The sequence below is a fragment of the Acanthopagrus latus genome, chromosome 15 (genome assembly GCF_904848185.1).
Source record: "Acanthopagrus latus isolate v.2019 chromosome 15, fAcaLat1.1, whole genome shotgun sequence".
Lineage (NCBI taxonomy): Eukaryota > Metazoa > Chordata > Actinopteri > Spariformes > Sparidae > Acanthopagrus > Acanthopagrus latus.
In genome coordinates, this window is record NC_051053.1 from 2,135,643 (window position 1) to 2,163,084 (window position 27,442).

The following is a 27,442-nucleotide window of genomic DNA, read 5'->3' on the forward strand; positions in this document are numbered from 1 at the left end:
AGCAGGATATCTGGTTGGCAGAATTAAGAAAATAAAATAGCAGAGTGAACTCCAGGTGAACTGCATGGTAGCTACAGTTGTGGTCCACTCTGACTCAAGGATGAACTCATTCAATTTTGGGTGTCAAAGGTCACAGCAGCCTTCTGCCTCATAAACTGATTTTTATCAAATTTGGCACAAACCCACACCAAGCCTCAAGAATTAACTCATTAGATTTTGGTGGCTCAATTTCAAAGGTCACTGCAACATTTCATGAATGCAACATCTTAAAATGCTTTAAGGGAATTTCTTCAAATTTGGTACATAGGTCTACTTGGAACCAAGGATACACTAATTGAATTTTGAAGGTCCAGGTCAGTGTGACATTTTGTACGGTGAAAGCAGTCTATCAAGAACGCCTTGAGAGAGTTTCTTCAGACTTGGCATAAATCAATCAGTCAATCAATACTTTTATTTGTCCCCAGTTGGGCAATTTGTTTCACAGCAATGGGAGCACACAAAATACAAAAAGCAACAAATACACACATAAACATAACGTAATAAATCACATTATGGACAAACCTAATAATGTATATAAAATACTGAATCAACTCTGTTAAAGAAAATTACCAAAGAAAAGGATATTCCATCTTACTGGGTAAACTACCTTTTCCTCCTGGCGTTTAAAAGAGACACGGCACAGAAGGAACAAAGGAGTGTTTGTACCTGTTCGTTTTAGCAAGTGGAAGTCTGAGCAGTGAAGAAAAATTGTGAGAAAAATATTCCAAGAATGCATTGAGGGATTTTTGTTAAATTTAGCACAAACCTACACTTGGATTTTGGTTGGTCAAATGTCACAGCAGCTTTACATATGGTGAGGTACCATATTGTAGATTCTTTGGAGCTTAGATCTGACCAACTCAGCGGGTCAGAACATACATAATGAGTTATGTATACATTATCTCAATTTATGGTGGTGTTTCATATTGCACTTCAGCTGATTAAGGACACCAGTAAGGATGTCACGATTTCGATTTTAAATCAAAATCAACCAAAATTAGGTCACAATTTCAAACTTAAAAAATTAAAAAATGGAATCGTCAAGTGGAAAAAAACGTGTTGAAGTGCTGTGAGTCAACCTCCTCTAACTTAGCTACTAGCTATGCCAGTAGCTATTAGCTACAGCCAGTCAAACGACAGCACCACTCTTACAACAATGGCAACTGCAGATGCAGGAGACTCATCAACAGCACTTGAACCCCCTCCTCTTTCACTGAAGTCACCCGTGTGGAAGAATTTTGGATTTCCAGTGAGCTATGTTGACAACGTTCGTGTTGTCGACAAATAAGCCACAGTTTGCAAGCTCTGCAGAAACTAGATGGCAGGTTCAAGTTTCCAGTTGACTGAAGATTAAAGTTATCATTACATTATGCTGTAAATAAATGTTTGACAATGTACTGTGGTACATTGCGAACAAAGGTCAGATATTATATTGCATAAAAGTTGTCTAAAAATGGCATAGCAACTCAACAAGAATTGAATCGAACAGCGACCTCAGAATCGAAAATGTAATCGAATCGAGGATTTGGAGAATCGTGACATCCCTAGACACCAGTGAAAGGTCCTTGGCCACTTTTCATCTCAATTAGGCACTTTTAGTAGCTATCCACAAGCTTATGGCAGGCCTCTGGCTGAATTTTTGTCCAGAATTTTTAACAGAATCAGTGAAGGTCAGCTAAATTTGAGGGCTTCCTTGCATGAACTTGTTTCTTCAGCAGTCCAAATGTTCTCAACAGGGTTCAAGTCAGGACTTTGTGAAGTCACCTCCAAATGTATTGCTGCTCATTGTGGTCAAACAACATTTTTGCTTCATCTGACCACAGATTTTTCCTCCAGAAGGTTTTTCTTTGTCCCTGTGATCAGCAGCAAACATTAGTGGAGCTTTAAGCTGCCCTGTCTGGACCCTGTCAGCTTCTTTCTAACACTGCAGCCTCTCAGCTCATGTTGATGTAAAACACACTCGACTGTGATCATCCTGACCAGTTTTCTCTCAGCAGCAGGTGTTTTCTAACTGTACCATGCACTTTGTAATTGCAGTTGTACATTTAATCTTGGGATCTGTATCTGCTTTGAAATGGCTTCAAGTGACTTTCCTGACTTGTTCAAATCAATAATGTGCTCTTTCAGATCAATGCTGAGCTCCTTAGACTTTCCCATTGTAGTGTTTGTGGCTGAGTCTAATGTGTATTGAACACATCCTATTAAAATGGGCACAGAAAAGTCACCAGCTGTTATCAGTCAGAATCACTCAGGGGAACTTAAAAGGTCATGCTACAAAGACCATTTGACTTGCATAACGTCATCACCAAAATTGGTTTATTATTGACCATGCAGATTTGGTCACATTTACAGAGACCTATAATAAATTCTAGGGGTGGAACGGTTCACAAAATCCACGGTTTGGTTCATATCACAGTTTTGTGGTCACGGTTTTCAGTTCAGTTTGGTATACGCTGATCGTTAGGAAAATCAATTAAGTCTTGTACTGTCAGGTTAAAACTTAAAGAATGAGGCAGTCTGACATTTGATACATCATTGTGACAGTCGGGTTAAAAGTAGGTAGATTCTGGCACTGCAAGAGTTCCAATATGCTTTTCATTTATTTGGCAAAGAAAGGTATCATTAACAAATGGTAAGAACAAATAGTTATTCACTGTCACTAATGTAATGTAATGGGCAGTCACAGTCAGGAAACTTTCAGTAGCCCTGGAGGTCCATCTGTCACTAGTAAGCACTACATAGGCTGTGTCAGAAAGCTCTTTAACAACTCCTCGTCAGGTCTCCTCATAAAGGGCAGGAATTACTGTGTTGCTGAGGGGTTTGCGGGAGGGGTTTTTATTTTATATCGTGGCTCGAGTGTTTTAATCATATAAACAAATCCTGCACCCTCCTCCACGGCAAAAGGCTGCATATCTCACCCCACTCACCCCATTCCTTTCGTTATACATGTTGCCCCGTCTGACTCGTCACTGTAAGGCTGTTTAAAAGCTGCGTGGAGCAGAAGTTGTCCTGTCTACTCTCTCTCTTTCCAACTTGCGCTGCCAGTTGTCTCACCAGGGTGATTCTCCAAAGATGAGCTGACATGTTAGTCGTGTTACTGTGCTTGCACACTGTCGCTATTTTGTCAACAACTTTCATACCGCTGTCATCGTAGGTCACTCTAAATGCAAAGTGGTCCCATACAACAGACCTATACAGTGCTGCTGGCACATCGTCTAGCTCTGACTCTTTTCCACTCCCCACGCCCACAAACGTCTCCACAGCTGACCCAAAGATACTCTTTTGCTATCTGCTACACTGCTTCGCGTTTTCTTGTTTACAGGTGGTTAGCATTCAGCTCTGTACTGCCACCTGCTGCTCTGCTGCTGGAGTGTACACGCTTCGCCTCGTTAGTAAATGAGAAAAAGAAGTTGCGCGTGCCTATGAACCGAACGGTACATACGCGCCCCGAACCGTGAAAAGCGTACCGAACGGGATGGATTTTTTTGATGAACCGTTCCACCCATAATAAATTCAAATTTGAACCAAACTTGACAGATTTTTAGAAGTAGTATGTGTTACACTCATTCCATCACAGAAAAATGAGCGCTGTAGAAATCATTGGAACTCAAGAATGCCACGATATACATGTTCTTTACAAGTCTATGTAAACTTTTTGACTGCAACTGTATGTCCTGTATGTATGTGTGCTCAGATGACCAGGGTGATGGTAATGTACATCATTTAAAGTAAAGCGTGTTAGTAAAGTTTTCAAATCATTAATAGAGCTCAGTAATAGCATGTCATTATTGGTATCAATTATGTCCCTTGGCTGCACTGTGTTGCTCACATGCTATCCCTTTTATTTAGCAGGGCCAAGTAGGGCTTTAGTGTTAGACTTAATCCCTTTTCACACAGAGATTCTGCATTATTGCCACAACTTGTCTTTATGGCGCCTTTCTTTATTCACACTGAACTAAGCCGCACCAGTGTAAAGCCTCTCCATTGTGTCATTTAATACAACACACTGCCGTTGCGGAAGCAAAAGTGGACTGACAGTTCGCATCGGAGGGAGGACTGATACTCGTGGTGATTCTTTTACAATTGAAATTTCCAGAAACAGTAACAACAATAGTGGCAGGTGACAAGTATTTTGCTCTGGGTCACGTCACATAATCACCGCCATTCAGCTGCAGGAGCCGCCAGGCTCTGCTTCCCGGGGTACAGACACTGTTTTTCGGATAGAAATGTGACAAAGAGCTGTATGGACCGACAGCATGACAAACACTTTCCAGTGTGAGGTGGGTGAGGTATTTCTTTCTTCATAAGACATGAAGACAGGATGGATGAAGGATCTGTTTAGGCTTTCCATTCACACAGACACCAGCTTACCTCTGCTGCGGCTCTGTTACTTCCTCCGGTGGCAGATCAGAGGTGGAACGAGCTTTTCCCACCTCGCCACCTCTAACTTTCACACAGACAGCAAAGCAGGGTATTGGTGCATGATTCCCATCTTGAAAGCGCACTGTGAATGGTGCTTTAGAAACCAGCATGCATAATTGTACCTCTATTGTCATGATTGGCTTGTGAGTCATGGTCATCCCTTTGGAATAAATGTTATTTTATGTTTGAACAAGTATGGAAAGTTATAGCCTAGCGTAGGCGGCACCCTGTAGCCCTGCAGATTTGGGTATGGATTTGAAATTGATCATGAGGTAATGTCAGAGCTGTGCCACTTAATACACTTATGTTCAGATGTTTGACAGCTATTCTAACATGAATAAAAAAAATATAGTCCAGGCACCAAATATATTATTTACACTTGAAATAGTTTTGGCACTGATGGAAGCATATTCAAATTATTAGCACTTCGGTTGAGTGAGTATCCCCATTACGGTTGTTCTATTCTGTGCACCACTGTGCTCTCAGAGGCGCTGATCCCACTGCTGGGGTTGAAGGAAACCATGGCCAAATAAATACCGTAGATTAAACGAAAAAAATAAATGAATTGTTCCAAATGGTGGTATTTATTGTTGAATGGCAATGAAAATAGTTTGAGCATTTGGACAATTTTAAACTTGGAACCTGGACTCTGCCTCCCTTTTTCTATTCCTCACACATCAAAGAACAACCCATTCCTCCCATTGAAGGTGAACAGATACAAAATAGTACAGAGTCCATCGACTAAGTAATGTTTTAGCCTGAGCTGCACTGTCAAGAAAAAGAGTCCACAATTTCTAGAATTGACGCGCTCTGAGCACCTGGCCAGCTGAGCTGAAAGGGTGTTCACTGGATGGTCACTCGGTGGATCCCGCAGATTATGGTTCGACCTGCTCATCACTGCTGCACTCTCACATTGTTTTCTTGCTCACTGTTCACACACCTTTTCCTGTTCTAATCTTTTCTAAGTTGGGATGGGAGTATATATGATTTTAATGTGGCTCATGATTAAAACGTGGAATAAGTTGATTGTTAGCTTGATGACGGAGAGACCTTCATTGGTTTACATTTTATCACATGATTTTGAATTGCTGCTAGAGGGAACATGCATCCCCCAGGTTATCAACATAAGTTTCACAAAATCACATTGTACCTTTCACAACAGGCATTCCTTGTTGTGTATTCTCAAAGCTTGTTTTTAGCGATGTTCTTGTGTTACTCTTCCAAGCATTACTCCTGGTAGCAGGCATTTCAATTTCAGATGATGAATTAATCATGAAGGCTCTGATTTTTTTTTTTTTTAATTAAACATTCCCAACTTAAATTCAATACCTAACTATGATTAGATGCAAGACCTCCCTTGCTATGTCTTGTAACTTTATTGTTACACAAGAAATCTGTGTGTTTCATCTGACCACTTACATGACATTTACTGCTAACAATTAAATGTGTTAGAGAAATGTGTTATTAAATAGTTTCTCTAACCTCCTCTTTATCCGAAAACACTGACTTCATAAGTGTCCAGCTGGCATTTGTGTGTGTCTCACTTCCAACCAATTAAGTTTTATCCATCACCTTTAGCAAACATTAGCTATTCAATCTTGTGTCTGTTCAAATACAATCAGGCACACAAATAATGAGCTTTAAGACCACCACAGAACGTGAATTGGAGCCCAAACAGTGTGGGCCCTCTGCTAACTGTGGTATTGTCTACTTCGTGTTTGTGTGATTCCTCACAGTATTCACAGCCTCCAGTTGCTGTGGGAAGCCCCTTTAATTAGCACTGTGAGCCAAAAGAATCAAGGCATGCATGTGCACTAGGGGTGGAACGGTTCTCAAAAACCACAGTTCAGTTCATATCACGGATTTGTGGTCACGTTTTTCGGTTTGGTATACGCTGATCGTTAAAAAAATCAATAAAGTCTTGTATTGTCAGGTTAAAACTTAAAGAATGAGGCAGTCTGACATTTGATACATCATTGTGACAGTTGGGTTAAAAGTAGGTAGATTCTGGCACTGCAAGAGAGGTGATGTAGGTCACTCTAAATGCAAAGTGGTCCCATACAGCAGACCTATACAGTGCTGCTGGCACATCGTCTCGCTCCAACTCTTTTCCACTCGCCATGCCCACAAACATCTCCGAACCGAACGTTACACACGCGCCCCGAACCGTGACAAGAGTACTGAATGGGACGGATTTTTTTGATGAACCGTTCCACCCCTAATGTGCACACATCTACATGCATGCTTACTATACTCATACAAAGGCAGGGCATTCTTCGTCTCTCATTCATACAAGTCTGGCACTGGTTGTTGAAGGACCACACATAATTATATGGGGTATTTTGTCATGGTCATTGGGAAGGCAACTCTGTTTTAAGCGTTAATAAACTAATAAATTGTATTTGCATTATGAATGTGTGGTTACTTTCTCACAAACTCTAGTTAACTATCCCAAGTGTATTCATAAATACATTGGCTTTAGACTTCTGAGTCATTTTTAGCATCTGTATGGATGTTTTTACTTGACCATTAGTTACAATGTGGTCAGTACTGTGGACAGACTGTCTATGTATATTTCAATATTGGATTTACAGAGTTGCAGTACTTTTCAGGTAAGAATTATTGTGACCACTGATCTATCCAGCACCTGATTAATCAAAAAGATCTTTCTCTGTACTGCGTCAGACACGGGTGCCATTCGGGTGGGACACCTGGAGAGCGTGGGTCAGGTTTAGCGACACATCTACAAAAATATGCATGCATTTCAAAATGATAAACCCTCCCAGAACTCCAATTCCCCAAGCTGGCTTACTTTCATTTTTAAAAATTGCGCCATCTAATTTTCCTTCGGGTGCATGTCGGGCATCAGTAACAATTTATAGCGAGTCGGCTTGGGTGCGGGATTTAATTTGTGCTACTGTCGGAAAACGGGTCGGCTCCTCTAGCTAATTATCAAGCTAAATATCCAACATAGTTAATGTCAAGGACTGCGGTAGAATACAATGGTAAAATATTTACTTTCTCTAACACTGAATTTATTTATGCCAACAGTTTTACATGAAATTGGATTTTTTGTGAATATACAATAACAAACTAGATGTTTCTGATACTTTTCAACTCACCGTAACAGTCAGTCATAGGCGACATTTTTGTCAATTTTGAACCAATTCGTGGCTGCTTCGGAGCGGCATGGACCTACCATCTGTCACCGTGTGTGTGCATGAGTGGAGGAGCCTCTGAGGGCGTGAAGCACACTGCTCCAGGTTCAAAAACAGCTTCATTTTTTTTTTCACTAGTACAGCCCTGAATTAGCAGTACTGAAGTCACATTATTTTTTTCACATTGTATAATTAGACTATGGCACAGCAAATTAGACTATGGAGGGCCGCCACAGTCTCATCAATGTATGGGAAACACTGGTGTTCAGTGTGATGAGTAAACAGATCCTTCACTCATCAAAAAGAGAAATGTCCCACAAAGCTACGTTACAGGACCAAACAGTAACATACTGACTGGTAATGTCTCTGGCAACTTATATGAGGAAAAAAAATACCAGTTATACGTGGAGAAGTGTCCGTCATCCTGTCTGTCCTACCAACTCTAAGTGACATTTCTGCCAGAAAAACTGTGTCTGTCCCCAGCAAGAATCTTTTACTCACCAAGTTTTTGTCTCCTTCCACTATTGTGTTGTTGTAGTTACTGTCTTGAAAAAACAAGGCAAAGGTCAGCCCTCCTGACCACGCCAAAAACATATCTTTGTCACTTTCAAGGGTGTTTGGTGGGTCAGGATCTCAATCACAACACATTATAACAGCATCCATATGATTAAAATAGTCAGCAGGTACGTGTTTAGATGTTTTGATAATGCACTACTTCCCTGATAGTGAGTATTTCACTTATTTTTCTTCTCACATTTACCTGTCTTTATTTTCTAGCTGTCTTTTTCTGGGATGTCCAGGCTTGGTGGCCTGAGGGGGTCCAGCCCCGAAGCACAGGCCACCAGCACAGACACAGTACACAAGCATCTACAGATGGACACATCCACCTCTAAAGAACCCTGCACAGCTGTTTGAAAGAGAGAACTGATCAAGCAGCGAGCAGGCTTGACTTGGGACCTGATACTATGGACCCAACTAGTCCTCAGAGAGATCATCTTCATCGGCGCCTCCGTCTTTATCTGATATAGGACATTCTATTTCACATTCCATCCATCAAATAATCATCTGTCCTTCCCACTGTTCATTCAGTTGTTTGAGATTGTTTGGTGTGCTGCAGAGCAAGAAGTGGAAGGCAGGTAATGGATGATGCGGGCCATGGTGACCTAGTGTAAATGGCTATTCCTCAGCACAGCTCAGTGCCAGTATTTACTGCTCGATCTTCCACCTCCATTCCCTCCTCCTCTCACTCCTCTTTCACCTCTCTCACCTCCATCCCCGTTCACTGCGGCTGGTTACTACCTATTCCTGCCTCTCCCCTCCAAAACCATGGTAGGTGCTGGTCTTGGTGTGTGGAAGCTAATGAGAGGTGTGCGCCAGCTGGAGCTTCACCGCCTCATCCTGGCACTTATCATCTTCTGCTTGCTATCTATGGCCTTCCTGGCTTACTATGTCTCCAACAGCCCGAAAATCAAGGAGGCCCCCCCTTTACCCTTCAGTGACTGTGGTGGAGGAGGGGGGATGTCACCTGGAGCGAGTACTGGAGCTGCCGGAGCAGGTCCAGGTGTCCAGAGGGCACCACTCTTCCTTCCGTCACGCCAGGGCCGACTTCGCCAAGTGAAGGCGGTGGACAACTCCAGGACACAGCCTGTAGTTTTGGTGTTTGTGGAGAGTATATACTCCCAGCTGGGCCAGGAGATTGTAGCCATATTAGAGTCTAGCCGCTTCCACTACCGGACAGAGATTGCTCCTGGTAAAGGTGACATGCCCACATTGACAGAGCATAACCGTGGACGCTACACACTGATCATCTATGAAAATGTGTTGAAATATGTCAATCTGGATGCTTGGAACCGTGACTTGCTAGACAAGTACTGTGCTGAGTATGGAGTGGGTGTCATTGGCTTCTTCAAAGCTAATGAAAACTCTCTTCTCAGTGCACAGCTCAAAGGTTTCCCCCTTTTTCTGCACTCACATCTTGGACTCAGGGATTACCGCATAAACCCCAATGCTCCTCTACTTTACATCACCAAGCCCAACCAGGTTGAGCAAGGCTCTTTACCGGGGGATGACTGGACCGTTTTCCAGTCCAACCACTCTACCTATGAACCAGTGCTTCTGGCCAGCACCAAGTCCTCTGAGGTACTGGCACATTTTGGACCCAGCCCCCTGAGGGCCCTCCACGCCACAGTGGTCCAGGACTTGGGGCTCCACGATGGCATTCAACGCGTTCTATTTGGGAATAATCTCAACTATTGGCTTCACAAGCTAGTGTTTGTAGATGCCATTGCCTACCTGACAGGAAAGAGACTGTGTTTGTCCTTGGACCGCCACATCCTGGTTGACGTGGATGATATTTTTGTTGGCAAAGAGGGAACCCGTATGAAGGTTTCAGATGTAGAGGTGAGTGAGCTTTATCATCTATAGTAACACAAGAGACCATGTATGATCAGACATTAACTTTACTTGCCTCCCATATTGCCCACTAGTTTTTAATGTTCATAGGCCACACACTGTGTGTTAGTGAGAGAAAAAGAGAATACTATGGTTGTGTTGAAAATCACTTACTACTAACATTATAGTTGATATACTGAGTTTATCATTTTGTGGCATTGCCTAAATGAGTTGTGGGAAATATTATACCCGAATGCATTGTGAAAAGTTGTCTTAGAGCTGCTGGTCACTATAACCAAGGATTATATACCTTATGCATAGAATTCGGAAAAAAAATGACCTGAGTGGAGTGAAAAGTGTTTTTTCATTTGACCAATGAGCCCAAATGTAGTCCTCTCTATAGGACTACTTAAAATGTAAGAGCTGTTGCAGGTTTAATACTCTACTTTAATATTAATGATAACTGTAGGCAGTGTTGAAAAAACTACAAGGTACTGTTTGAATTTTTTTTCCAGAAATCAAGACTGCTATTCCCATGAGCATCACTGCCTCGTGCTGTAAAGAAAATAAACAATAAGATAATGTTTCATCAAGTCAGTGTGTTAACTTTGGGTGTATTTTTCCTCCTTTAACAGGCATTGCTCAACACTCAAAACAAGCTGAGAGCTCTGGTTCCTAATTTCACCTTCAACTTGGGATTTTCTGGAAAGTTCTATCATACAGGTATGGAATATCTGACAGCATAGCACAGCTTTCTATTTAAAACATTCTCTCATTGAACAGCTTTTGAACTTTGCCTTTGTTTTTGTAGACAGCAATGTTTAAATATACATCACTATTGGCATCATTCAGGACTAGTATGTCTTAACCTTTGCAAAATATTTCATGGGAATATGTAACGTTGTGATTGTAAGAATCAGTGATTTTTTTTTAAATAATATATTTTACATTCATCCACAGAAATGTTTTAGTACTAGGGGTGGAACGGTTCACAAAGTCCATGGTTCGGTTCATATCATGGTTTTGTGGTCACGGTGTTCGGTTTGGTATACGCTGATCATTAAAAAAATCAATTAAGTCTTGTATTGTCAAGTTAAAACTTAAAGAATGAGGCAGTCTGACATGTGATACATCATTGTGACAGTCGGGTTACAAGTAGGCAGATTCTGGCACTGCAAGAGAGGTGATATTGCTAGTTCCAACATGCTTTTCATTTATTTGGCAAAGAAAGTTATCTTCAACAAATGCTAAGAACAAATAGTTATTCACTGTCACTAATGTAATGTAATGGGCAGTCACAGTCAGGAAACTTTCAGTAGCCCTGGAGGTCCATCTGTCACTAGTAAGCACTACATAGGCTGTGTCAGAAAGCTCTTTAACAACTCCTCGTCGGGTCTCTTCATAAAGTGCAGGAATTACCGTGTTGCTGAGGTGTTTGCGGGAGGGGGTTTTATTTCATATCGTGGCTCGAGTGTTTTAATCATATAAACAAATCCTGCACCCTCCACCACGGCAAAAGGCTGCATATCTCACCCCACTCACCCCATTCCTTTCGTTATACTTGTTGCCCCGTCTGACTCGTCACTGTAAGGCTGTTTAAAAGCTGCGTGGAGCAGAAGTTGTCCTGTCTACTCTCTCTCTTTCCAACTTGCGCTGCCAGTTGTCTCACCAGGATGATTCTTCACAGATGAGCTGACATGTTAGTTGTGTTACTGTCGGCATAAACAACACGTGTGGCACAATGCCTGCACACTGTCGCACATTTGTCAACAACTTTCATTCCGCCGTCATCGTAGGTCACTCTAAATGCAAAGTGGTCCCATACAGCAGACCTATACAGTGCTGCTGGCGACTCTTTTCCACTCGCCACGCCCACAAACGTCTCCACAGCTGACCCAGATATACTCTATTACTATCTGCTCCACCGCTTCGCGTCCTCTTGTTTACAGGTGGTTAGCATCCAGCTCTGTACCGCCACCTGCTGCTCTGGAGTGTACATGCCTCGCCTTGTTACTAAATGAGAAAAAGAGGTTGCATGTGCCTATGAACCGAACGGTACACACGCGCCCCGAACCGTGACAAGCGTACCGAACGGGACGGATTTTTTTGATGAACCGTTCCACCCCTATTTAGTACAGTTTTACTCTTCGTGTAACAAGAGAAAGAACAAATCAAGGTCATTATGTTATTGTGACCAATTCCAATTCAGCTCTGTCATCTCAGGGTATCGTATCTGCTAATACTGAGTACCAATCTGACAGCAGTACTATTGTCTTTCACAGACCCAATACCTTATGGCTCACAAAGAGACAGTGTTTAATGTAGATATGGCCACAAGAGTTTTGCCTATACTTTGTGTGCGTGCATGCGTTCGTTTGCAGGGACTGATGAGGAGGATCGGGGAGACGACATGCTGCTGCAACACAGAATGGATTTCTGGTGGTTTCCTCACATGTGGAGCCACATGCAGCCTCACCTCTTTCACAACGTCAGCGTCTTGGCTGAACAAATGAGGCTGAACAAGATCTTTGCTCAGGTTAGCACCGCTAGCACACATCAGACATGACCAGCACCACTGAGTGTAGTTACACGACCTTCTTAAAGCTACGTGGAGATTGGAAGGCATATGTGGCTATATGATCAACAGAGGAGCTTGTAGGAAAAATCCTCATACTACAAGCTCCTCTGTTGTGTGGTGGCTAAGAGGAGTGTCTGCTTAATAGAGTAGTCTGATATTTTCTCTTTTTTGTTTTTTTTCTTGTTCAATTGACCTCTTACAGTCATTTGTGTTAACCGCCTTGGAAGTGAAAGTCTTAAGAATTGTTGGTCATTTATACGAGCACTAACCACCTCCATGGGGGTTGAGAATCAGTTTTCTTACCCGTTTACTCTTTCTCTCCTGACCTCCGCTTTTGCCATCATCCTGTCTTCTCTCAACCCTTTGCCCTCTCCAGGAGCATGGCATCCCCACAGATATGGGCTATGCAGTGGCTCCACACCACTCTGGGGTTTATCCAGTTCACAGTCAGCTGTATGAGGCCTGGAAGTCTGTGTGGGGCATCAAGGTGACCAGCACTGAGGAATACCCTCATCTGAGGCCAGCTCGTTACCGCCGTGGTTTCATCCACAATGGGATCCAGGTCCGTCCACAGCCCTTGGTCAATACTTGCATTGCAATAATGTTCTCATCAGCAAATGCCTTCAACGCTGAAGCACTTTTGGAAAAAAAAAAACATAAGGGAAAATGTGGAAGTGAGAATGAAACATTGCAGCTCTGCAGCTTAGATGTCCTATTCTACACAGCTGTGTGGTGACAGCTGAGTAGAAAATAGCTCTGTGAAAATGTTGCACAGCAGTGTTTGTGGCTTAAGCTGAATACACAATAACCTAATATGCTGTATATTACACACACATCAGATTCACAATATAAATAAAAATGGAACTTAGGTTAACAGAGAAACCTGCACATTCACATGTACAGGAACATGGTGTACAGGTGCAGCAGTATAGTTTAGTCCAAACTTATTAGGCAAGGTTCAGTCCTTTTGCTGAAGGAAAAATCTGTCTTTCAGGCAAAATCTTTTGTTGGAAATGAAACAATAGGTATTTTGATGATACACAATGAGTATCCAGGTGTATGTTTTATTAGCTATTATGCTATCCATGATAATGGAGGAGTTATCAAGGTAATAATGGTTTGGTTATATTGAAATTATTAAAATAGCATTGCAGCAGTGACTAATGGCAATCAGGACAAACAACAAACAAGAGCCATAATGTTTACTACAGTGGAATTACTATGTGCATGGAAAGGAAACCTTTCAATGACTGAAAACAGCCTCTGATCATTAAGCCTATGAAGGTGCATCTCACTATATGAATACTGAGCCCTCTATATAGCAGGTAAAACACTGCAACATTGAGTTTAGATCAACGGTCTATCTTATTACTGCAAATGCTTTCTACAGCTCAGAGATGCACCAGCAAAGCACCTGATCACACCTCAGTTTGAGACTGTACGTCTAAAAGTAGCAAAAACATCTGATATTAATCAGATTGATAGTCCATATATCCAGTCCAATTAGAAGGCTGAGATCTGCGCACCACATAAGACACACAGAGACAGCACTGCTTTCTTCTTCAGTTAAATAGAGCATTTTGCTCATATATAGTCAAACTGAGTTGTTGTCATCATCTTTATTGATTATTGATTGCTTTCACAGGCAAACTCCATGTAGGAAAATAGGAGGGGGGCCCTTTAGGAAACAGTACTAAATAACCAACAAACTATCAAAAACAGATCAGGCTTTATAGCTGTACCTATTGATCAGAAAAATGCTCAGCTCATCCAAAATTGTGATCCTGCAGATCAGCCCAGGTTAAATTAAAACAATGTTGGCAACAGTTAAAATGTGACCAGTGTGGAACAGTTTGTAAAAATGTGCGCAAAGATGGACAACAAAGAACTCAGTCATACAAATATATACCAGACAACTCATCATCACCTTGTGTGTTTTAGGTGTTGCCGAGGCAGACCTGTGGGCTGTTCACCCATACGATCTTCTACAATGAATACCCAGGAGGTTCAAAGGAGCTGGACAAGAGCATCAGAGGAGGAGAACTCTTTCTCACTGTCCTCCTAAACCCTGTATGGAAACCACTCCCCATACACACACACCAGAGTCTGTAGTCTTAAGACTTGGACTCACAAAAATGAGCACTTTTGACTTGACTTGGAACCATCTGCCATGAAACTTGAATGCAGGGATTACATTTCCGTCAATTTGAATCTATAGAGGCCATATATTCAGTTAGATAATGGTCTGGCCATCCAGATCATCAGGTATCTTCCTTGGAGGCTGCTTGCCAGTTGGGGCTGAAGCATGTGTGTTGTGTGGCTTACTGGCCCAGGTGAGTGGGCTGCCTGCAATTGAGTAATGCCAGCGAAAAGAAGTACTTTTGCATTCATCCATTTCGAAAGGGGAGACTGTATTGCATTTTTGTTAAATTGATACATTTAAAACATTTGAATTATTAGTGCAATGAAGCAATATGGACAATAAGATGAGAAATGATGGTCTATTTTCTAGGAACACCCTAAACCTGCAAGCTGCAAAGCAAAACCACCATCTGATCTGTTGGCCGCTGAGCAGTGCTACTGGAGGGGATGGGGTTAACTGACCATCCTCCAGTCACAAGCTCGCTTTGCTAACACTTAGGCCACCCCTGCACAAATTGTAGATGGGGCCAGTAAAAAGATTTCAGTCAGAAGAGTTTCTGACCCTTGAAATCAAGTTTAGGCAGCCATAGAACTGTTTGTTATTCTGGCAAAAGCTGCTAGTTAAACTCGACTTCCAGTTCTATCTATTGTTTTCACTTTTAAAGCTGTTTCAAGTCTGACCCCTCAGGCTGAAATATTGGACACACACAGATACTTGTATTCATAACTTGCAACTGAATGTTAAATGCTTTGCTTCTGTGTAAGTATTTTCCATAATTTTGGACAAATGTTATAGTAATTTTCATCCTAAGCATTGATGGACCAGAAGCTGCTTTATGACTTGCAAGTCTCCAAGACTTTAGACTTGACTGAAGACTTAAAAACAGCTCTTGTGTACACACATACACTCAGCACACATACAATTACATTTACAAGATACAGCATTTTTACTTGTGGTATGCACTCATCTTTTGACTTGTTAGTTTTTAATGGTAATAATACTGTTATTTAATTAATGATGATAATAATAGAAAAAATAAGATTACTGCTAATACTGCATCTTTAAATGTCACTGTAGTTTTCTATTTTTTGTGTGACTTACTTTATGATAATTATTCTGCTAAAATTATATATTTGTAATACCAAGATTCTTAATCATTTTCACACTTAAAAGCAGTTGGTCATTATCTAGCTAATTTGTCTCAGCCTGCTGTTTTGAGCTGAGGGGATTGCTGCTCTGACAATAGCTCCAGGTAAATATTAAACTAATTAAGCACATTGTGCTCTCAATCCAGATCAGTATCTTCATGACCCACCTGTCCAACTATGGCAATGATCGGCTGGGTCTGTACACGTTTGAGTCCTTGGTGAAGTTTGTCCAGTGTTGGACAAACCTCAATCTGCAGACGTTGCCCCCGGTCCAGCTCGCTGAGAAGTACTTTCAGATCTTCCCTGAGGAGAGAGACCCACTCTGGCAGGTCAGTATATTCATGTTGTTTTTGGAAATCATAATTTCATCACTGTACATCTAATTTATTTATTTGTTGAGAAAAATGCATTTTGTCTCCAACAAACTTTTATTCAAAGGGTTTAAAAAGCCTTTATTCATGCCAACAGTTCAGATTAAAGGGGACATGTGACTATTTGAGTAACAGATTTTGCTAATACTGATAAGCAAAGCGATCTTGTGCACAGCATAAACAAATGTAGTAGGAACATTGGAACTGAAGCATGGTTTTGTATGTATTTTGTTTCTTAATGTGATAAAAGTGCAATGAGCCAGATGTATTGTTTTATTTTTATTTGATTCCAGAACCCTTGTCATGACAAGAGACACAAAGATATCTGGTCTAAAGAAAAGACTTGTGACAGACTCCCCAAGTTCCTTGTCATTGGACCACAGAAAACAGGTATCACTGTGTGTGTGTGTGTGTGTGTGTGTGTGTGTGTGTGTGTGTGTGTGTGTGTGTGTGTGTGTGTGTGTGTGTGTGTGTGTGTGTGTGTGTGTGTGTGTGTGTGTGTGTGTGTGTGTGTGTGCACGCGCATGTGCGTGTGTGTGACAGCCCTAATATATACATACATATACATTTTGAGTAGTGTATACATATCGGTCTTTATTTTTATAAATGTCTTGTTCTTTCATAAGGCACTACAGCGCTTCATTCATTCCTGAGCCTCCATCCAGCAGTCACCAGCTCCTTCCCCAGCACCACCACCTTTGAGGAGATCCAATTCTTCAGTGGAGCAAACTATGACAATGGAATTGACTGGTAAAGATCACACTACCATACACTGGACTCTGCCCTCAGATAGTGTTGAACACAACATGCCTTAAATTTGGATTTCTAAATTTTTTTCTACTTCTTTTTCTTTGCATTAGATGTTATTTTTTAAAGCAAAAATGGGACAGCCTGGCTGCTGTCCACAACAAAAAACAACTAAGATTCCCAATTTGACCTAGAAACCATGATCTCAGCGCTATGAAAAGTTGTTTTAATAAAAAGTCAGGTTTTGTTACTTTTTAATCTAGAAAGCTGTGTTTGTGTACATGTATATGTATATGTATACATGTATGTATGTATGTATGTATGTATTATCAAGAAATCCAGGAATGTGAGAGGGACCTCTGTGACCAAATGACACAAAATAAGCGTCAAAGCCAGTAAAGTTAGAACTGCTCTGTTGTGCTGCGACCACGCTACGGCGTGATGACATATGTACGAGAGGTAAGCATGCTCAGGCCCTGTTGTGGCCGGAGCAATGTGAGTGCAGGAGGGACAGTCATTCTTCGGGTCGTTACAAAGCAACTGGGCCAAGTGTGAGTGTGCCCTTATATGGAAACACAATAAAATGAAATGGGCTGGGGTTCAGATCAGATCAGATCAATCTTTATTTATACGGCGCTTTTCATACAGAAAAAAGTACCTCAAAGTGCCTCACAGAAATAAACAAACAGCAGAAAAATAGAAACGGTAAAATAAAATTAGGAGAAGATAGTTAAAAGAACCCAACCCTCCCACCCCTTCAGACATGGACAGAGATATACACACTCATACACACACTCACACATATGCACGCAGACACACACACACTCAGACACACCCATACAGTAGCTGTCACTAAAGAGACATGGCTGGGCAGCGAGACCTGGTGCATGGAGGAAGCTACCTTTCAGGAGCCAGCCACACCGGGAGAGATGTCGGGCCAAGGCTGCAGGGAGCACCACCACAGAGACCACCCCAACCCGGGCAGACAGGAGGCCCCCGCACCAAGGTGCAGAGCCCTCTGGTCACCCGGGCCGGAGCCGTCCATGGGACAGCACCCCCTGCTGCCAGACCAGAGACCACCCCCAGCCTGGCAGGCCCCCATGAGGAAACACTGGAGATTAAGAACTGACAGACTAAAACAGTAAAATAAAGCAAAAAGCATAGAAGCTGAAAACACAAGGGACTAAAACATAAAAGTATAAAGGCTAAAAGCACAAGGGACTAAAGGGTAAATATGAGAGATTAAAACAGTAAAAGAAAAAATGAATACTTTTTTAGACCCTAGCTAACAAGCACTTGTTTTATCTGTGTTCTCCTCAGGTACATGGACTTCTTCCCATTCCCTTCTAATGTCAGCACAGACTTCATGTTTGAAAAGAGTGCCAACTACTTTGACACAGAGGTGGCTCCTAAGAGAGCTGCTGCCTTGCTACCCAGAGCCAAAATCCTGGCAGTCTTCATTAACCCGTCTGACAGAGCGTACTCCTGGTACCAGGTGAGAACCAGCACACGCTCTACAAGACTGTACACACTAGAGGTGTGAATCTTCACTGGCCTGACAATTTGATTCAATTATGATAAATCTGTAATGTTTCAAATGCAAAACAATTCTCAATGGCATCCTCAATGATCAAAATCAAATCATAAACATTACAAAAAAAAGATAATATTATTTATACATGACAGCTTTAAGATAAGGCCTTTGTTGACTCTGCTGCACACACCTCTCAGAGTCAGACAGCAAGGGTGACAGCACCTCCTCAGATCTCAGCTGATTAGCTGGGCTGCTCTCACAGTTCTTATTAATGGCCACAGACGTTAGCTTCAGGTAAAATGGCTAATGTGATTAGTAATTGTTGTGAGGCACAATTCGCACTCAGCGTGGGTCTCGTCCAGTCCGTTCTTCCAAGATAGTTCATAAAATCCAGCATGTGCCATGAGATGTCTGTTTGAAAAAATACAAGATGGATTTGGGGTTTTTTTGGGGGTTTTTTATCACTCACAGATGATCTCTGCCTCCCTCCAACATACTTCCTACATAAGTAACATTGGCCTAATGGCTGCCCACAATTAAAAGCTTGGGAGCAATGTCGCAGCTTAAATTTATTGTACAGCTGAGACTGGACGATCAACGATCAACATAAACTGCAGACTCTGGATCATGCTCCATCTCTGCATCATCTTTCAGAGTCTGCTACGGGATGTATCTTATAATCGAGAAATTTCCACACTCTACTACACACCTCCAGTTCTGTGTCAGGCTGTTCAGGTTCCTCAAAGCAGTTGTAATGCTCTTGACTGACTGACTGTTTGTTTGTTTGGTGACACCCACAGCACCAGAGGGCCCACCAGGACCCTGCAGCCCTCAACAACACTTTCCATGCAGTGGTGACTGCAGGCATTTCAGCCCCCAGGGACCTGCAGGCCCTTCAGAGGCGCTGCCTTCATCCTGGGATCTACGCTACACACTTGGAGCGCTGGTTGCAACACTACCAGCCCAGCCAGGTAACAAACACTGAAGCAGGTGGACATTAGTGTGGCCCTGTATACTTCAATCAGTGCGTTTACATGCACATCTTAGTCAGATTACAGCCATAGTTCGACTATGCTGCTCTATCAGACAACTGCTATTGTCCGAGTACACATGCTGCTGAGAAAATCAAATTAATGGCCGAAGCATGTACCCTACCGGTACGCTAGGTGGCACTCTACCCATTTCAACTAGTGGTAATAGAGCCACCTCCCACTGACCTCTTTACGTCACCAGCTGCCTCGGCATTCGAGAAAGATGGCGTACAAAGAGCGAGAAGAAGCTACATCTTTGTACATTTCGTAAATGGCGTATATGATAATTACGCTCTTGCTTGCGGTTATTTCGAAGGAAAGCCGCCGCTGCCACCAACCTTCTACTTCCGGCTCACGGCCCCGGGAAAAAAATCTCAAGCCTGCGCAGAACACAAAAATCTGATCCGATCTGATGGAGCATATACATGCAAGAGTAATGCGACTATCAGTCGACTAATCTAGGTGTTTTAATCCGATCCGGTCCGATTTTAGTCAGACTAAGGTGTATACATGCATCTAAAAAATCCGACCATACTATTACTAACCCAGTAATTGGGTTTTCTTGAGTGTCATGTAAACACACTGAGTGTCACTGTCAGCAGCTGGTTTACTTGTTTTCATCCAGATAATTAACACACAAATTATAAATATTATGATCGCTTCCCTTAACAAAGCATTCATGCTCAGTCGACTTGATTTCTGCATTTTACTTTGTTGATGGATTCCCAGCTAAATGGAAATGCTTTTATCAAGGTTACACTAAATATTTTACATGTGGCTTTACAAATTGTTTGCTTAATTTCAAAGTGTTTTAAAGTCTTTCTTATTTAACTCATGAAACATCTAGAGGAATAAAATCATAGCTAGTCAGTAGGGGTGCAAGGTGCACTAAGGTCACTATTCTGGACCTACCTCAGTTTCGGGGTCACCGTTTAGTACAAGTCTGGTTCAGTGGGGGGGAAAGCAACAAAAGATTCCAAATGAATTTTGAAATTTATAAGAAGAGGAAACTCATCAACTTTTTGCATTACAGAGAAGCAGTAGTTGTTCATCTTTAGGAAATAACATCAACAATTGTCCAGATATGAATGATGTATGTCACTAATGTGTGTGTTGTAGTTGCATATCGTGGATGGGGCCTTGCTGCGGTCCAACCCAGCACTGGTGATGGAGGGGATCCAGAGGTTTCTCGGTGTTACTCCCCTCTTCAATTACACCCAGGCTCTAATGTTTGTAACACACACACACACACACACACACACACACACACACACACAAACACTACAAGGCAGAAAATATGTGTTTGTGTATATATATATATATATTTGTGAAAATGTACATGTACCACACATGAAAGGCGTTTTAATGTATTATCATGTTTCTACAGGTATGATGACAGCAAAGGTTTCTGGTGTCAGCGGGTGGAAGCAGGTCGAGCCAAATGTCTGGGGAAGAGTAAAGGCAGAAAGTACCCGGAGATGAGTTCTGAGGTACAGCTACACCTCATCACCTCGCAAGTTACTCTTTAATTTGTGTAAACACACAGAGCTAAGCAGTTTCTGCCTGTTTGGAAAGTATAAATGTACATCTGGTAATTTTCTATAGTTGTCCTCTTGTCAACACAATCCATGGAGTATTGTATCCTACTAAAAAACTACACTGTTGCACTGGATGAAAACATGTTATTTATTCTCAAACACTGTCTTACTGCCCCACTTACTTACTAGAATACATGTGTAAACTACAGCACCTCACCGTAGTGGTTAAAAGAATTTAAAAAATAATTGAAGAAAATTTAGAATTGAAAGAATTGAGACTATAAAATCAAAATTAAATATCTGATTTAAGTGAAAGCTTTATTTTTGAATGTATATGAGTCAAACCTTCATGTAAAAGCATAATTACAACGAAAAAGGCACTTTTAAAGGTCCCATATTATGAAATACACATTTTGTCTGGTCTCTACATACGTATATAAGCTGGTCCTCCCTGAGCCTGCCAACTCCCAGAATGAGGAAAACAAGTGATTCCTGCATGGTCTCTGCAGCCCACCCACTGGTAACACGGAGCTCCTACAGGCTGTTCAGAATCTGCTCCTTTCGTTACATAACGTAATGAGTCATTATCATAGGCCGGCCTCCTCTGCGCAATGATAGGAAAAATCCAGGAGGGAGGCGTTCATCACTGAGGTGAAGTTCGGTGTGTCCAGCAGTGAGACAACAGTGTTTCACAATGTCGTCACTCAGAGTTAGACACGCAAATAGCGCTGTTGTTGGTGGTAAAAATCAACATCAGTGTCTATATTCTGTCTCAGCTACAAAACAACAGAAGAGACAGTGGTAGTGTTTAATTTTTTTTAACGACATCGTGCTGGCTGCGGTTCATTAGCTTGTGTGTGTGTGCTAACCACTTTGGACTGCTTCAGTAACGAGGGTCAGTACAAAGCTGGCTTTGCCTCGACACTGACCCTCGTAAAAGGATCAGTCCCAACCATACCGGACCCAGCAACTGCACCTGAGCCACTGAGAAGTGTCGCTGCGGTTTGATAGTATTAACAGCTGCCTAAGAATCTCCAAGAATTTGGAGACTGTGTTGGAGACAAACACAGGTTTCGCTAGCTGTTAGCCATTAGCTACATGGCAGTAACTGTAACAACACATACAAACAAACTAACCTTCTTCAGACACACTAACCATTGTGAAACGTCCTGCTGGAGCCACAGAGTCTGTACTTCTTCAGGAGCCTCTCCTTCTGGGTCCCATTCTGGGTCAAACTGGTATGATTGAAGGAAAAAATCTCTGCGAGCCATAGTGATACATTTAAATATACATCCACCGTAAACATTAGCACATGCTACCAGTAAAGCAAGGGGCTTCCTCTTCCTGAGAGTGACCTAGCAGGCAGGGCTCTCCAAGTAGGCATTGACAGATGGAGCTCATTAGCATTTAAAGGTGCAGGCACAGAAACAGACTGCTGTCAGGAGAACTCAGTAGAGCAACTTTTAGACAGCTGAAATTCAGGACCAGGGATGGGCTTGGGGCAAAGCATATCGAATACAGAGCTGTTGGACCTCTGACAGCTGTGTGAAACTGATGAAAAACAGTATAATCTGGAACCTTTAAGATTTAAAAAGACCGTATTTTAGTTTTCGGGTCAAGCTCATTTTGTCAGTGCAGGGGCACTTTAACAATAGCATCAAAATCGCTATTCTTAAAACACTAAGGAGGCCCGACAAAACATGAAACTTTGCTCGTAGTATCACCAGGGTCTCTACACATGAACACAAGCATTGAGAACATTGTTTGTGTACACAGAGTTTACTAAAAAGAAAGTTTTTGAACAACTCATGTTAGCAGATGTTTCCTGGTCATAACAGTCCTGCCAGTGGAGAAGTGTCGATCTCAGAATGTGACGTAACCTGGAGAACAGTTAAGGTGGAACGCTCCTAAAGCTTAGTTCCATATAAATGTGGATAATTTGTTGTTTGTCGTTAGCGAATAACAATATTGACCTTGAAGGTGAAAAAGGAGCCTCATATAAGAAACAATACTAAAATCAAAACCCGGAAAGGTCACGTGACATATCGCATGGATAGCTGTTGCTGGAAGACAGTAGTGTTCCATCTTAACTCTCCTCAAAGTCACATTGCATTCTGAGATCGATACTTCTCAACTGCCATGACAACTGGGAGTGGAACAAGCTACTGCTAAGGTGAGTTGTTAGAAAAACCTTCTTTTTAGTAACTCTGTGTACACAAACAATGTTCTCAATGCTCGTGTTCACGTGTGGAGACTCTGGTGATACCACAAGCAATGTTTCATGTTGTGTCGAGACTTCTTACTGTTTTAAAAATAGTGATTTTGATGTTATCATGAAAGTGTCCCTTGCACTGAGAAAATGAGCTTGACCCGAAAACTTAAAACTGCCTCTTTCATCATAATTATGCTTTTACACAAAGGTTTGACTCATATACATTAACAAATAAAGCCTAAGTTGCATTTTGGTGAGAGTTTCACTTTAAAGAGTGCATAGGACATAGAAGCTGTTCACCTTGCCTGGTTTTGATCCTCAGATGTTTTCCACCAGCATATTCAGCGTCACCGGGCCACACAAATTTGCCTCAGTTTTACTGGCTGAGTTGCAGTGATGGACCTGCTCTAGTGTAGGTCAAGCCGTGCACACTCGCCTCCAAGTTGCCCGCGGTGCCTATATTAAGCACCTGTCTCCCCTTAAAATCAATACTCAACTTACGTCTGTGTAGAAAACCTGTGAGAAAGCCTTTTTTTTTAAGTCAGTATTCAACAAACAGCCACACCCTGTCCATTAAGTCCTAAACTGAGTAGTCCTCACCATGCACTCTTATCAGCATGTCATGTTTTTTCTGGCACCATGACAACACTGGAAACTTTGTTTAGTATGTTGTATGTCAAAGCTCAGAGTTTTAATAAGGTGGCTGTTATGTTTATTACTTTTTTCTTTGTTTTTTATATATTTGAAACTTCAGATACAAATAAGTAAATGGTGCATTTTTTTCTGATGTAGTGAAATATTATTAAATTGTGCAATTAAAAGTGGATATGAACATATGTTCTGGCATCTCGGCCTGTCCTAAGGCATACCAGGGGGCTGCAGCAAACACTTCAGGAAGAGTTGTAGTAGAGCTACAAATATGGATCAAACCTGCTGCTGAAAGTCGTCCTCAATAAATGCTCTTTTTCCTTCTGGTTGTGTAATGTTTGTTAAACAACATTATCCAGCTGTTTTAGAAAATAACTGAGCCATTAGAAAAATGTAGAGGTAGATTTGTGATCAGTTTTAAAGATTATTAAAGGTTATTCTTTAAAATGTCAGCAACAGAGGAGACTGTGGTCATATCAACAACACTGGAGGATCCCCACGATGATACTGAGGTTATTTTATGCAAAGACACTGAAGTAGATCGTTGTACATTTAATTTCTGTATGTTATAACAGGTAATTTTTCTTTAGCTCTTCTGACCTGACCAACATCTTTGTGTGTGTCTGTGTGCAGTCACGTGCCTTCCTGGCAGAGTACTACCGTGAGCACAACATGGAGCTGCTGCATCTGCTGAACCGGTTGGGTCAACCGCTTCCGTCCTGGCTTCGGCAAGAACTCCAGAGCACAAGCTGGAGCTGAGGCCACATGCTCACACACACACTCACACACAGACATGCCACAGAGAAGAAAGCCGGGACTGGAGTCTGTGGGTGAGCCAACATGTGGCTCTTGATTAGACTGGACTACCTGATCTGAAACCTACAGCAGCACACACTAAAAGAGCTGCAGCCGATGTTCCTGGTTACTGCTCCTGTTCCACTACAGACCTCTCTCTAATTGTTGGTGGAGAAGGCTACCACTGGACTGCTGATTTGTTGCCAATCTTCCTCGAGCACTGGACAGCCTTCAGCCTCAATGTGTGATGGACAGGGGCTGACACTGTATTCATCAGTTTGCTGAGGATCCAGAGGACTGGGTGACCAGTAGGTGTGAGGCATAAAGGTCAGACAGCCTTAATCTGAGGACAGAAACTCATAGGATGAGACTGTGTGGATGTGAGTGTATGACTGGATACAGGACTAACATGCACAGTCAAACAGACACACACACAGAAACCTCATCTGTGCACAAGAATGATTGTAAAGCAGTCGGTTTTCAAAAGAAGTTGTATATGTTCAACAACATGGCTGTGAGCGTGAAGCAGACAGTACATATCCTGGTCCACATGTCTCTGCTACTCACACACACATACCTGCAGGTGTAGCCAACAGTTGAGGTGGTGCTATCCCCTTTATCCTCACAGTTTTCAACTCTGTTCACTGTTGTGACAGACATAAAATGGATTGTATATGAAGACGGTCAATGTAAATATCATGTGTATAAGTACACGACTGAAGCCCAGGAGTGGTCCAGGCTATGCCCCACACTGACATCCTAGGGAGGAGACAGCTTTATGAATCAATGAATATTCACTGAGGTAAAGATGGTTTTTGAATGATCATTGACTGAACTCCACATTTGCAAAGGTCTCCCTCCATTCTCCTTTTTTTTTTTTTACTTTAGATACCTGCTTTTAACCAAGGTGTCATTATTGCAATTCTAAATCTGAAATGGATCAAAATGAACTCTTAATTTTAAGGCGGATCTGCGATTTTTATATTTCATTTTTCTCTCCACCTCCACCTTCTTTCATGCGTCCAAAGAAAACAAAGCAAAACTTCAAAGGTGACACAGCTAGTGTAGTGTTAGCCTGCAGCTGCACTTTCAGACCCTTGTCCTGCGTGCACAAAGACAATCAACTGGCTGCTACAAAGGTAACTGACAGTGCCAGAGATGTTGGTTTATTTCCTTTCTCTGAGATCCTCTTATTGATTTATTTGGGGATTTTTGATTTATTTTCAGGGCTTGTTTTGGACAGATTTTAGAAAAATGAACTTTGGAACAAACTGAATTTGATGATCTATTGACCTTAGCTAATCCAGATATGATGGTCTAACAAAAGCATTGCTGTCAGTGCTGAAAAATATGTTTAAATCAAAAATCAATCAATTGACAATTTGGAGAATCATAACATCCCTAATGTTAACCTTCACCACATAGCTGATTCTTTTTTTTTATAATCCATGTTTTCTCATATGGAGTGAACCACACAACACACTGTTGGGCAAAGGTTGGGTTGTATGACTGGACCTTAAGTTATTTGAGCAAAGTAGCATCAGGTGTGTTTATACAAGTTGATGGACAAAGTTAGTCAGCCACAAAGCTCAAAATATGTGCGACTGATGGCCTTTCCTAAGAGACGATGTGTTTCTAGTGCTGACCATTTTTATTCTAAGAAATGGTCTGCTAATTGAATTTGTCTGTAGAGACAAATGTGAGCATAAAGTGATTTGCTAATGATGTAGTATTGCAGAGACGGATTTTAGAATATGTGGTTGAGATAAGCTGATACCCTTCCTGCCAGGTAAATATCTTTTACAGTCACCTCTGAAGTTTGGGACTTCTCCTTTGTGTTTATAGCCTGATGACATCATTATATCATCATCAGTGTTCTTTTCTCAGACTTGAAGAAGAAGCTCAGAACCACAGAAAACATACAAATGTTTTCATGGACACAGGACCAACCATGACTAGTAAATTGACTTATGTAATATAAAGTGACCTTAACCAGCTGCTAACAGTATTGTGTGGTATAAAATGTGCTTTGTAATTGTTTGTCATCAATCGAAAGTGTTTTCACCATTTCAACAGTGATAAATATTTAAACAGCTGTATACAGTGATCCTGACATGATGTCATCATACAGTACAGCCCTGGACCAGAGATATTTAAAACCCAGTGTGGGTTGAGTTTTACTGTGAGAGGGGGATAAGCACCTCAGTCAGTTAGCACGCTACACCCTCAGACCCAGTACATGTCAAGTATCTTCTGATAAAACAACACAACTGTCACCGGACACACTCACGCTCTTGTCCATCTGAGGACAGTCACCCACACATTGGACAGGAGAACAGACATTGGAGCCAGTATGGAGATGAACAAGAAGCTGCTGTCCTGTTTTCTGTTTGTTTTGTATAAATGTCAAAAAGGACAACACTGTATCATCTCTAATAAATGCATAGGGAGGTTGGAAATGATGGATTCCGTGTCTTTTTACCCCAACCTTCATGTCACATGATTTTAGAAGTAGTTGATCATAAGACAGTACAGTAGAATGCCAATGGCCCATTCAAAACCATATGTAGGAAGGGGAAAGCCAGGTGGGAGAGACGCAACAGGTGGGTAGGGTTCATTTTTTTTACAACATTTCCAGAACAGAAATCTGAACAGCAGATTCAAAATTCTTGTTTCAATTCCAAAGA

General features: G+C 41.7%; 1 protein-coding gene across 2 annotated transcripts in view; it reads left to right on the plus strand.

Annotated features, from left to right (window-relative positions):
* ndst2a (N-deacetylase/N-sulfotransferase (heparan glucosaminyl) 2a) overlaps window positions 1-27,217 on the plus strand; it is a 48,234-nt gene extending 21,017 nt beyond the window's left edge. For both annotated transcript variants that reach the window (XM_037124400.1, XM_037124401.1), the window contains 13 exons: window positions 8,397-10,019; window positions 10,646-10,733; window positions 12,392-12,546; window positions 12,965-13,150; window positions 14,530-14,658; window positions 16,026-16,208; window positions 16,544-16,640; window positions 16,877-17,000; window positions 18,318-18,492; window positions 19,332-19,502; window positions 20,682-20,791; window positions 20,950-21,052; window positions 24,594-27,217. In XM_037124400.1, coding sequence (XP_036980295.1) covers window positions 8,946-10,019; window positions 10,646-10,733; window positions 12,392-12,546; window positions 12,965-13,150; window positions 14,530-14,658; window positions 16,026-16,208; window positions 16,544-16,640; window positions 16,877-17,000; window positions 18,318-18,492; window positions 19,332-19,502; window positions 20,682-20,791; window positions 20,950-21,052; window positions 24,594-24,719 — 2,721 coding nt within the window. In that variant the 5' untranslated portion in view covers window positions 8,397-8,945 and the 3' untranslated portion in view covers window positions 24,720-27,217. The remainder of the gene's footprint in view (window positions 1-8,396; window positions 10,020-10,645; window positions 10,734-12,391; window positions 12,547-12,964; window positions 13,151-14,529; window positions 14,659-16,025; window positions 16,209-16,543; window positions 16,641-16,876; window positions 17,001-18,317; window positions 18,493-19,331; window positions 19,503-20,681; window positions 20,792-20,949; window positions 21,053-24,593) is intronic.
* Window positions 27,218-27,442: the final 225 nt, after the last annotated feature.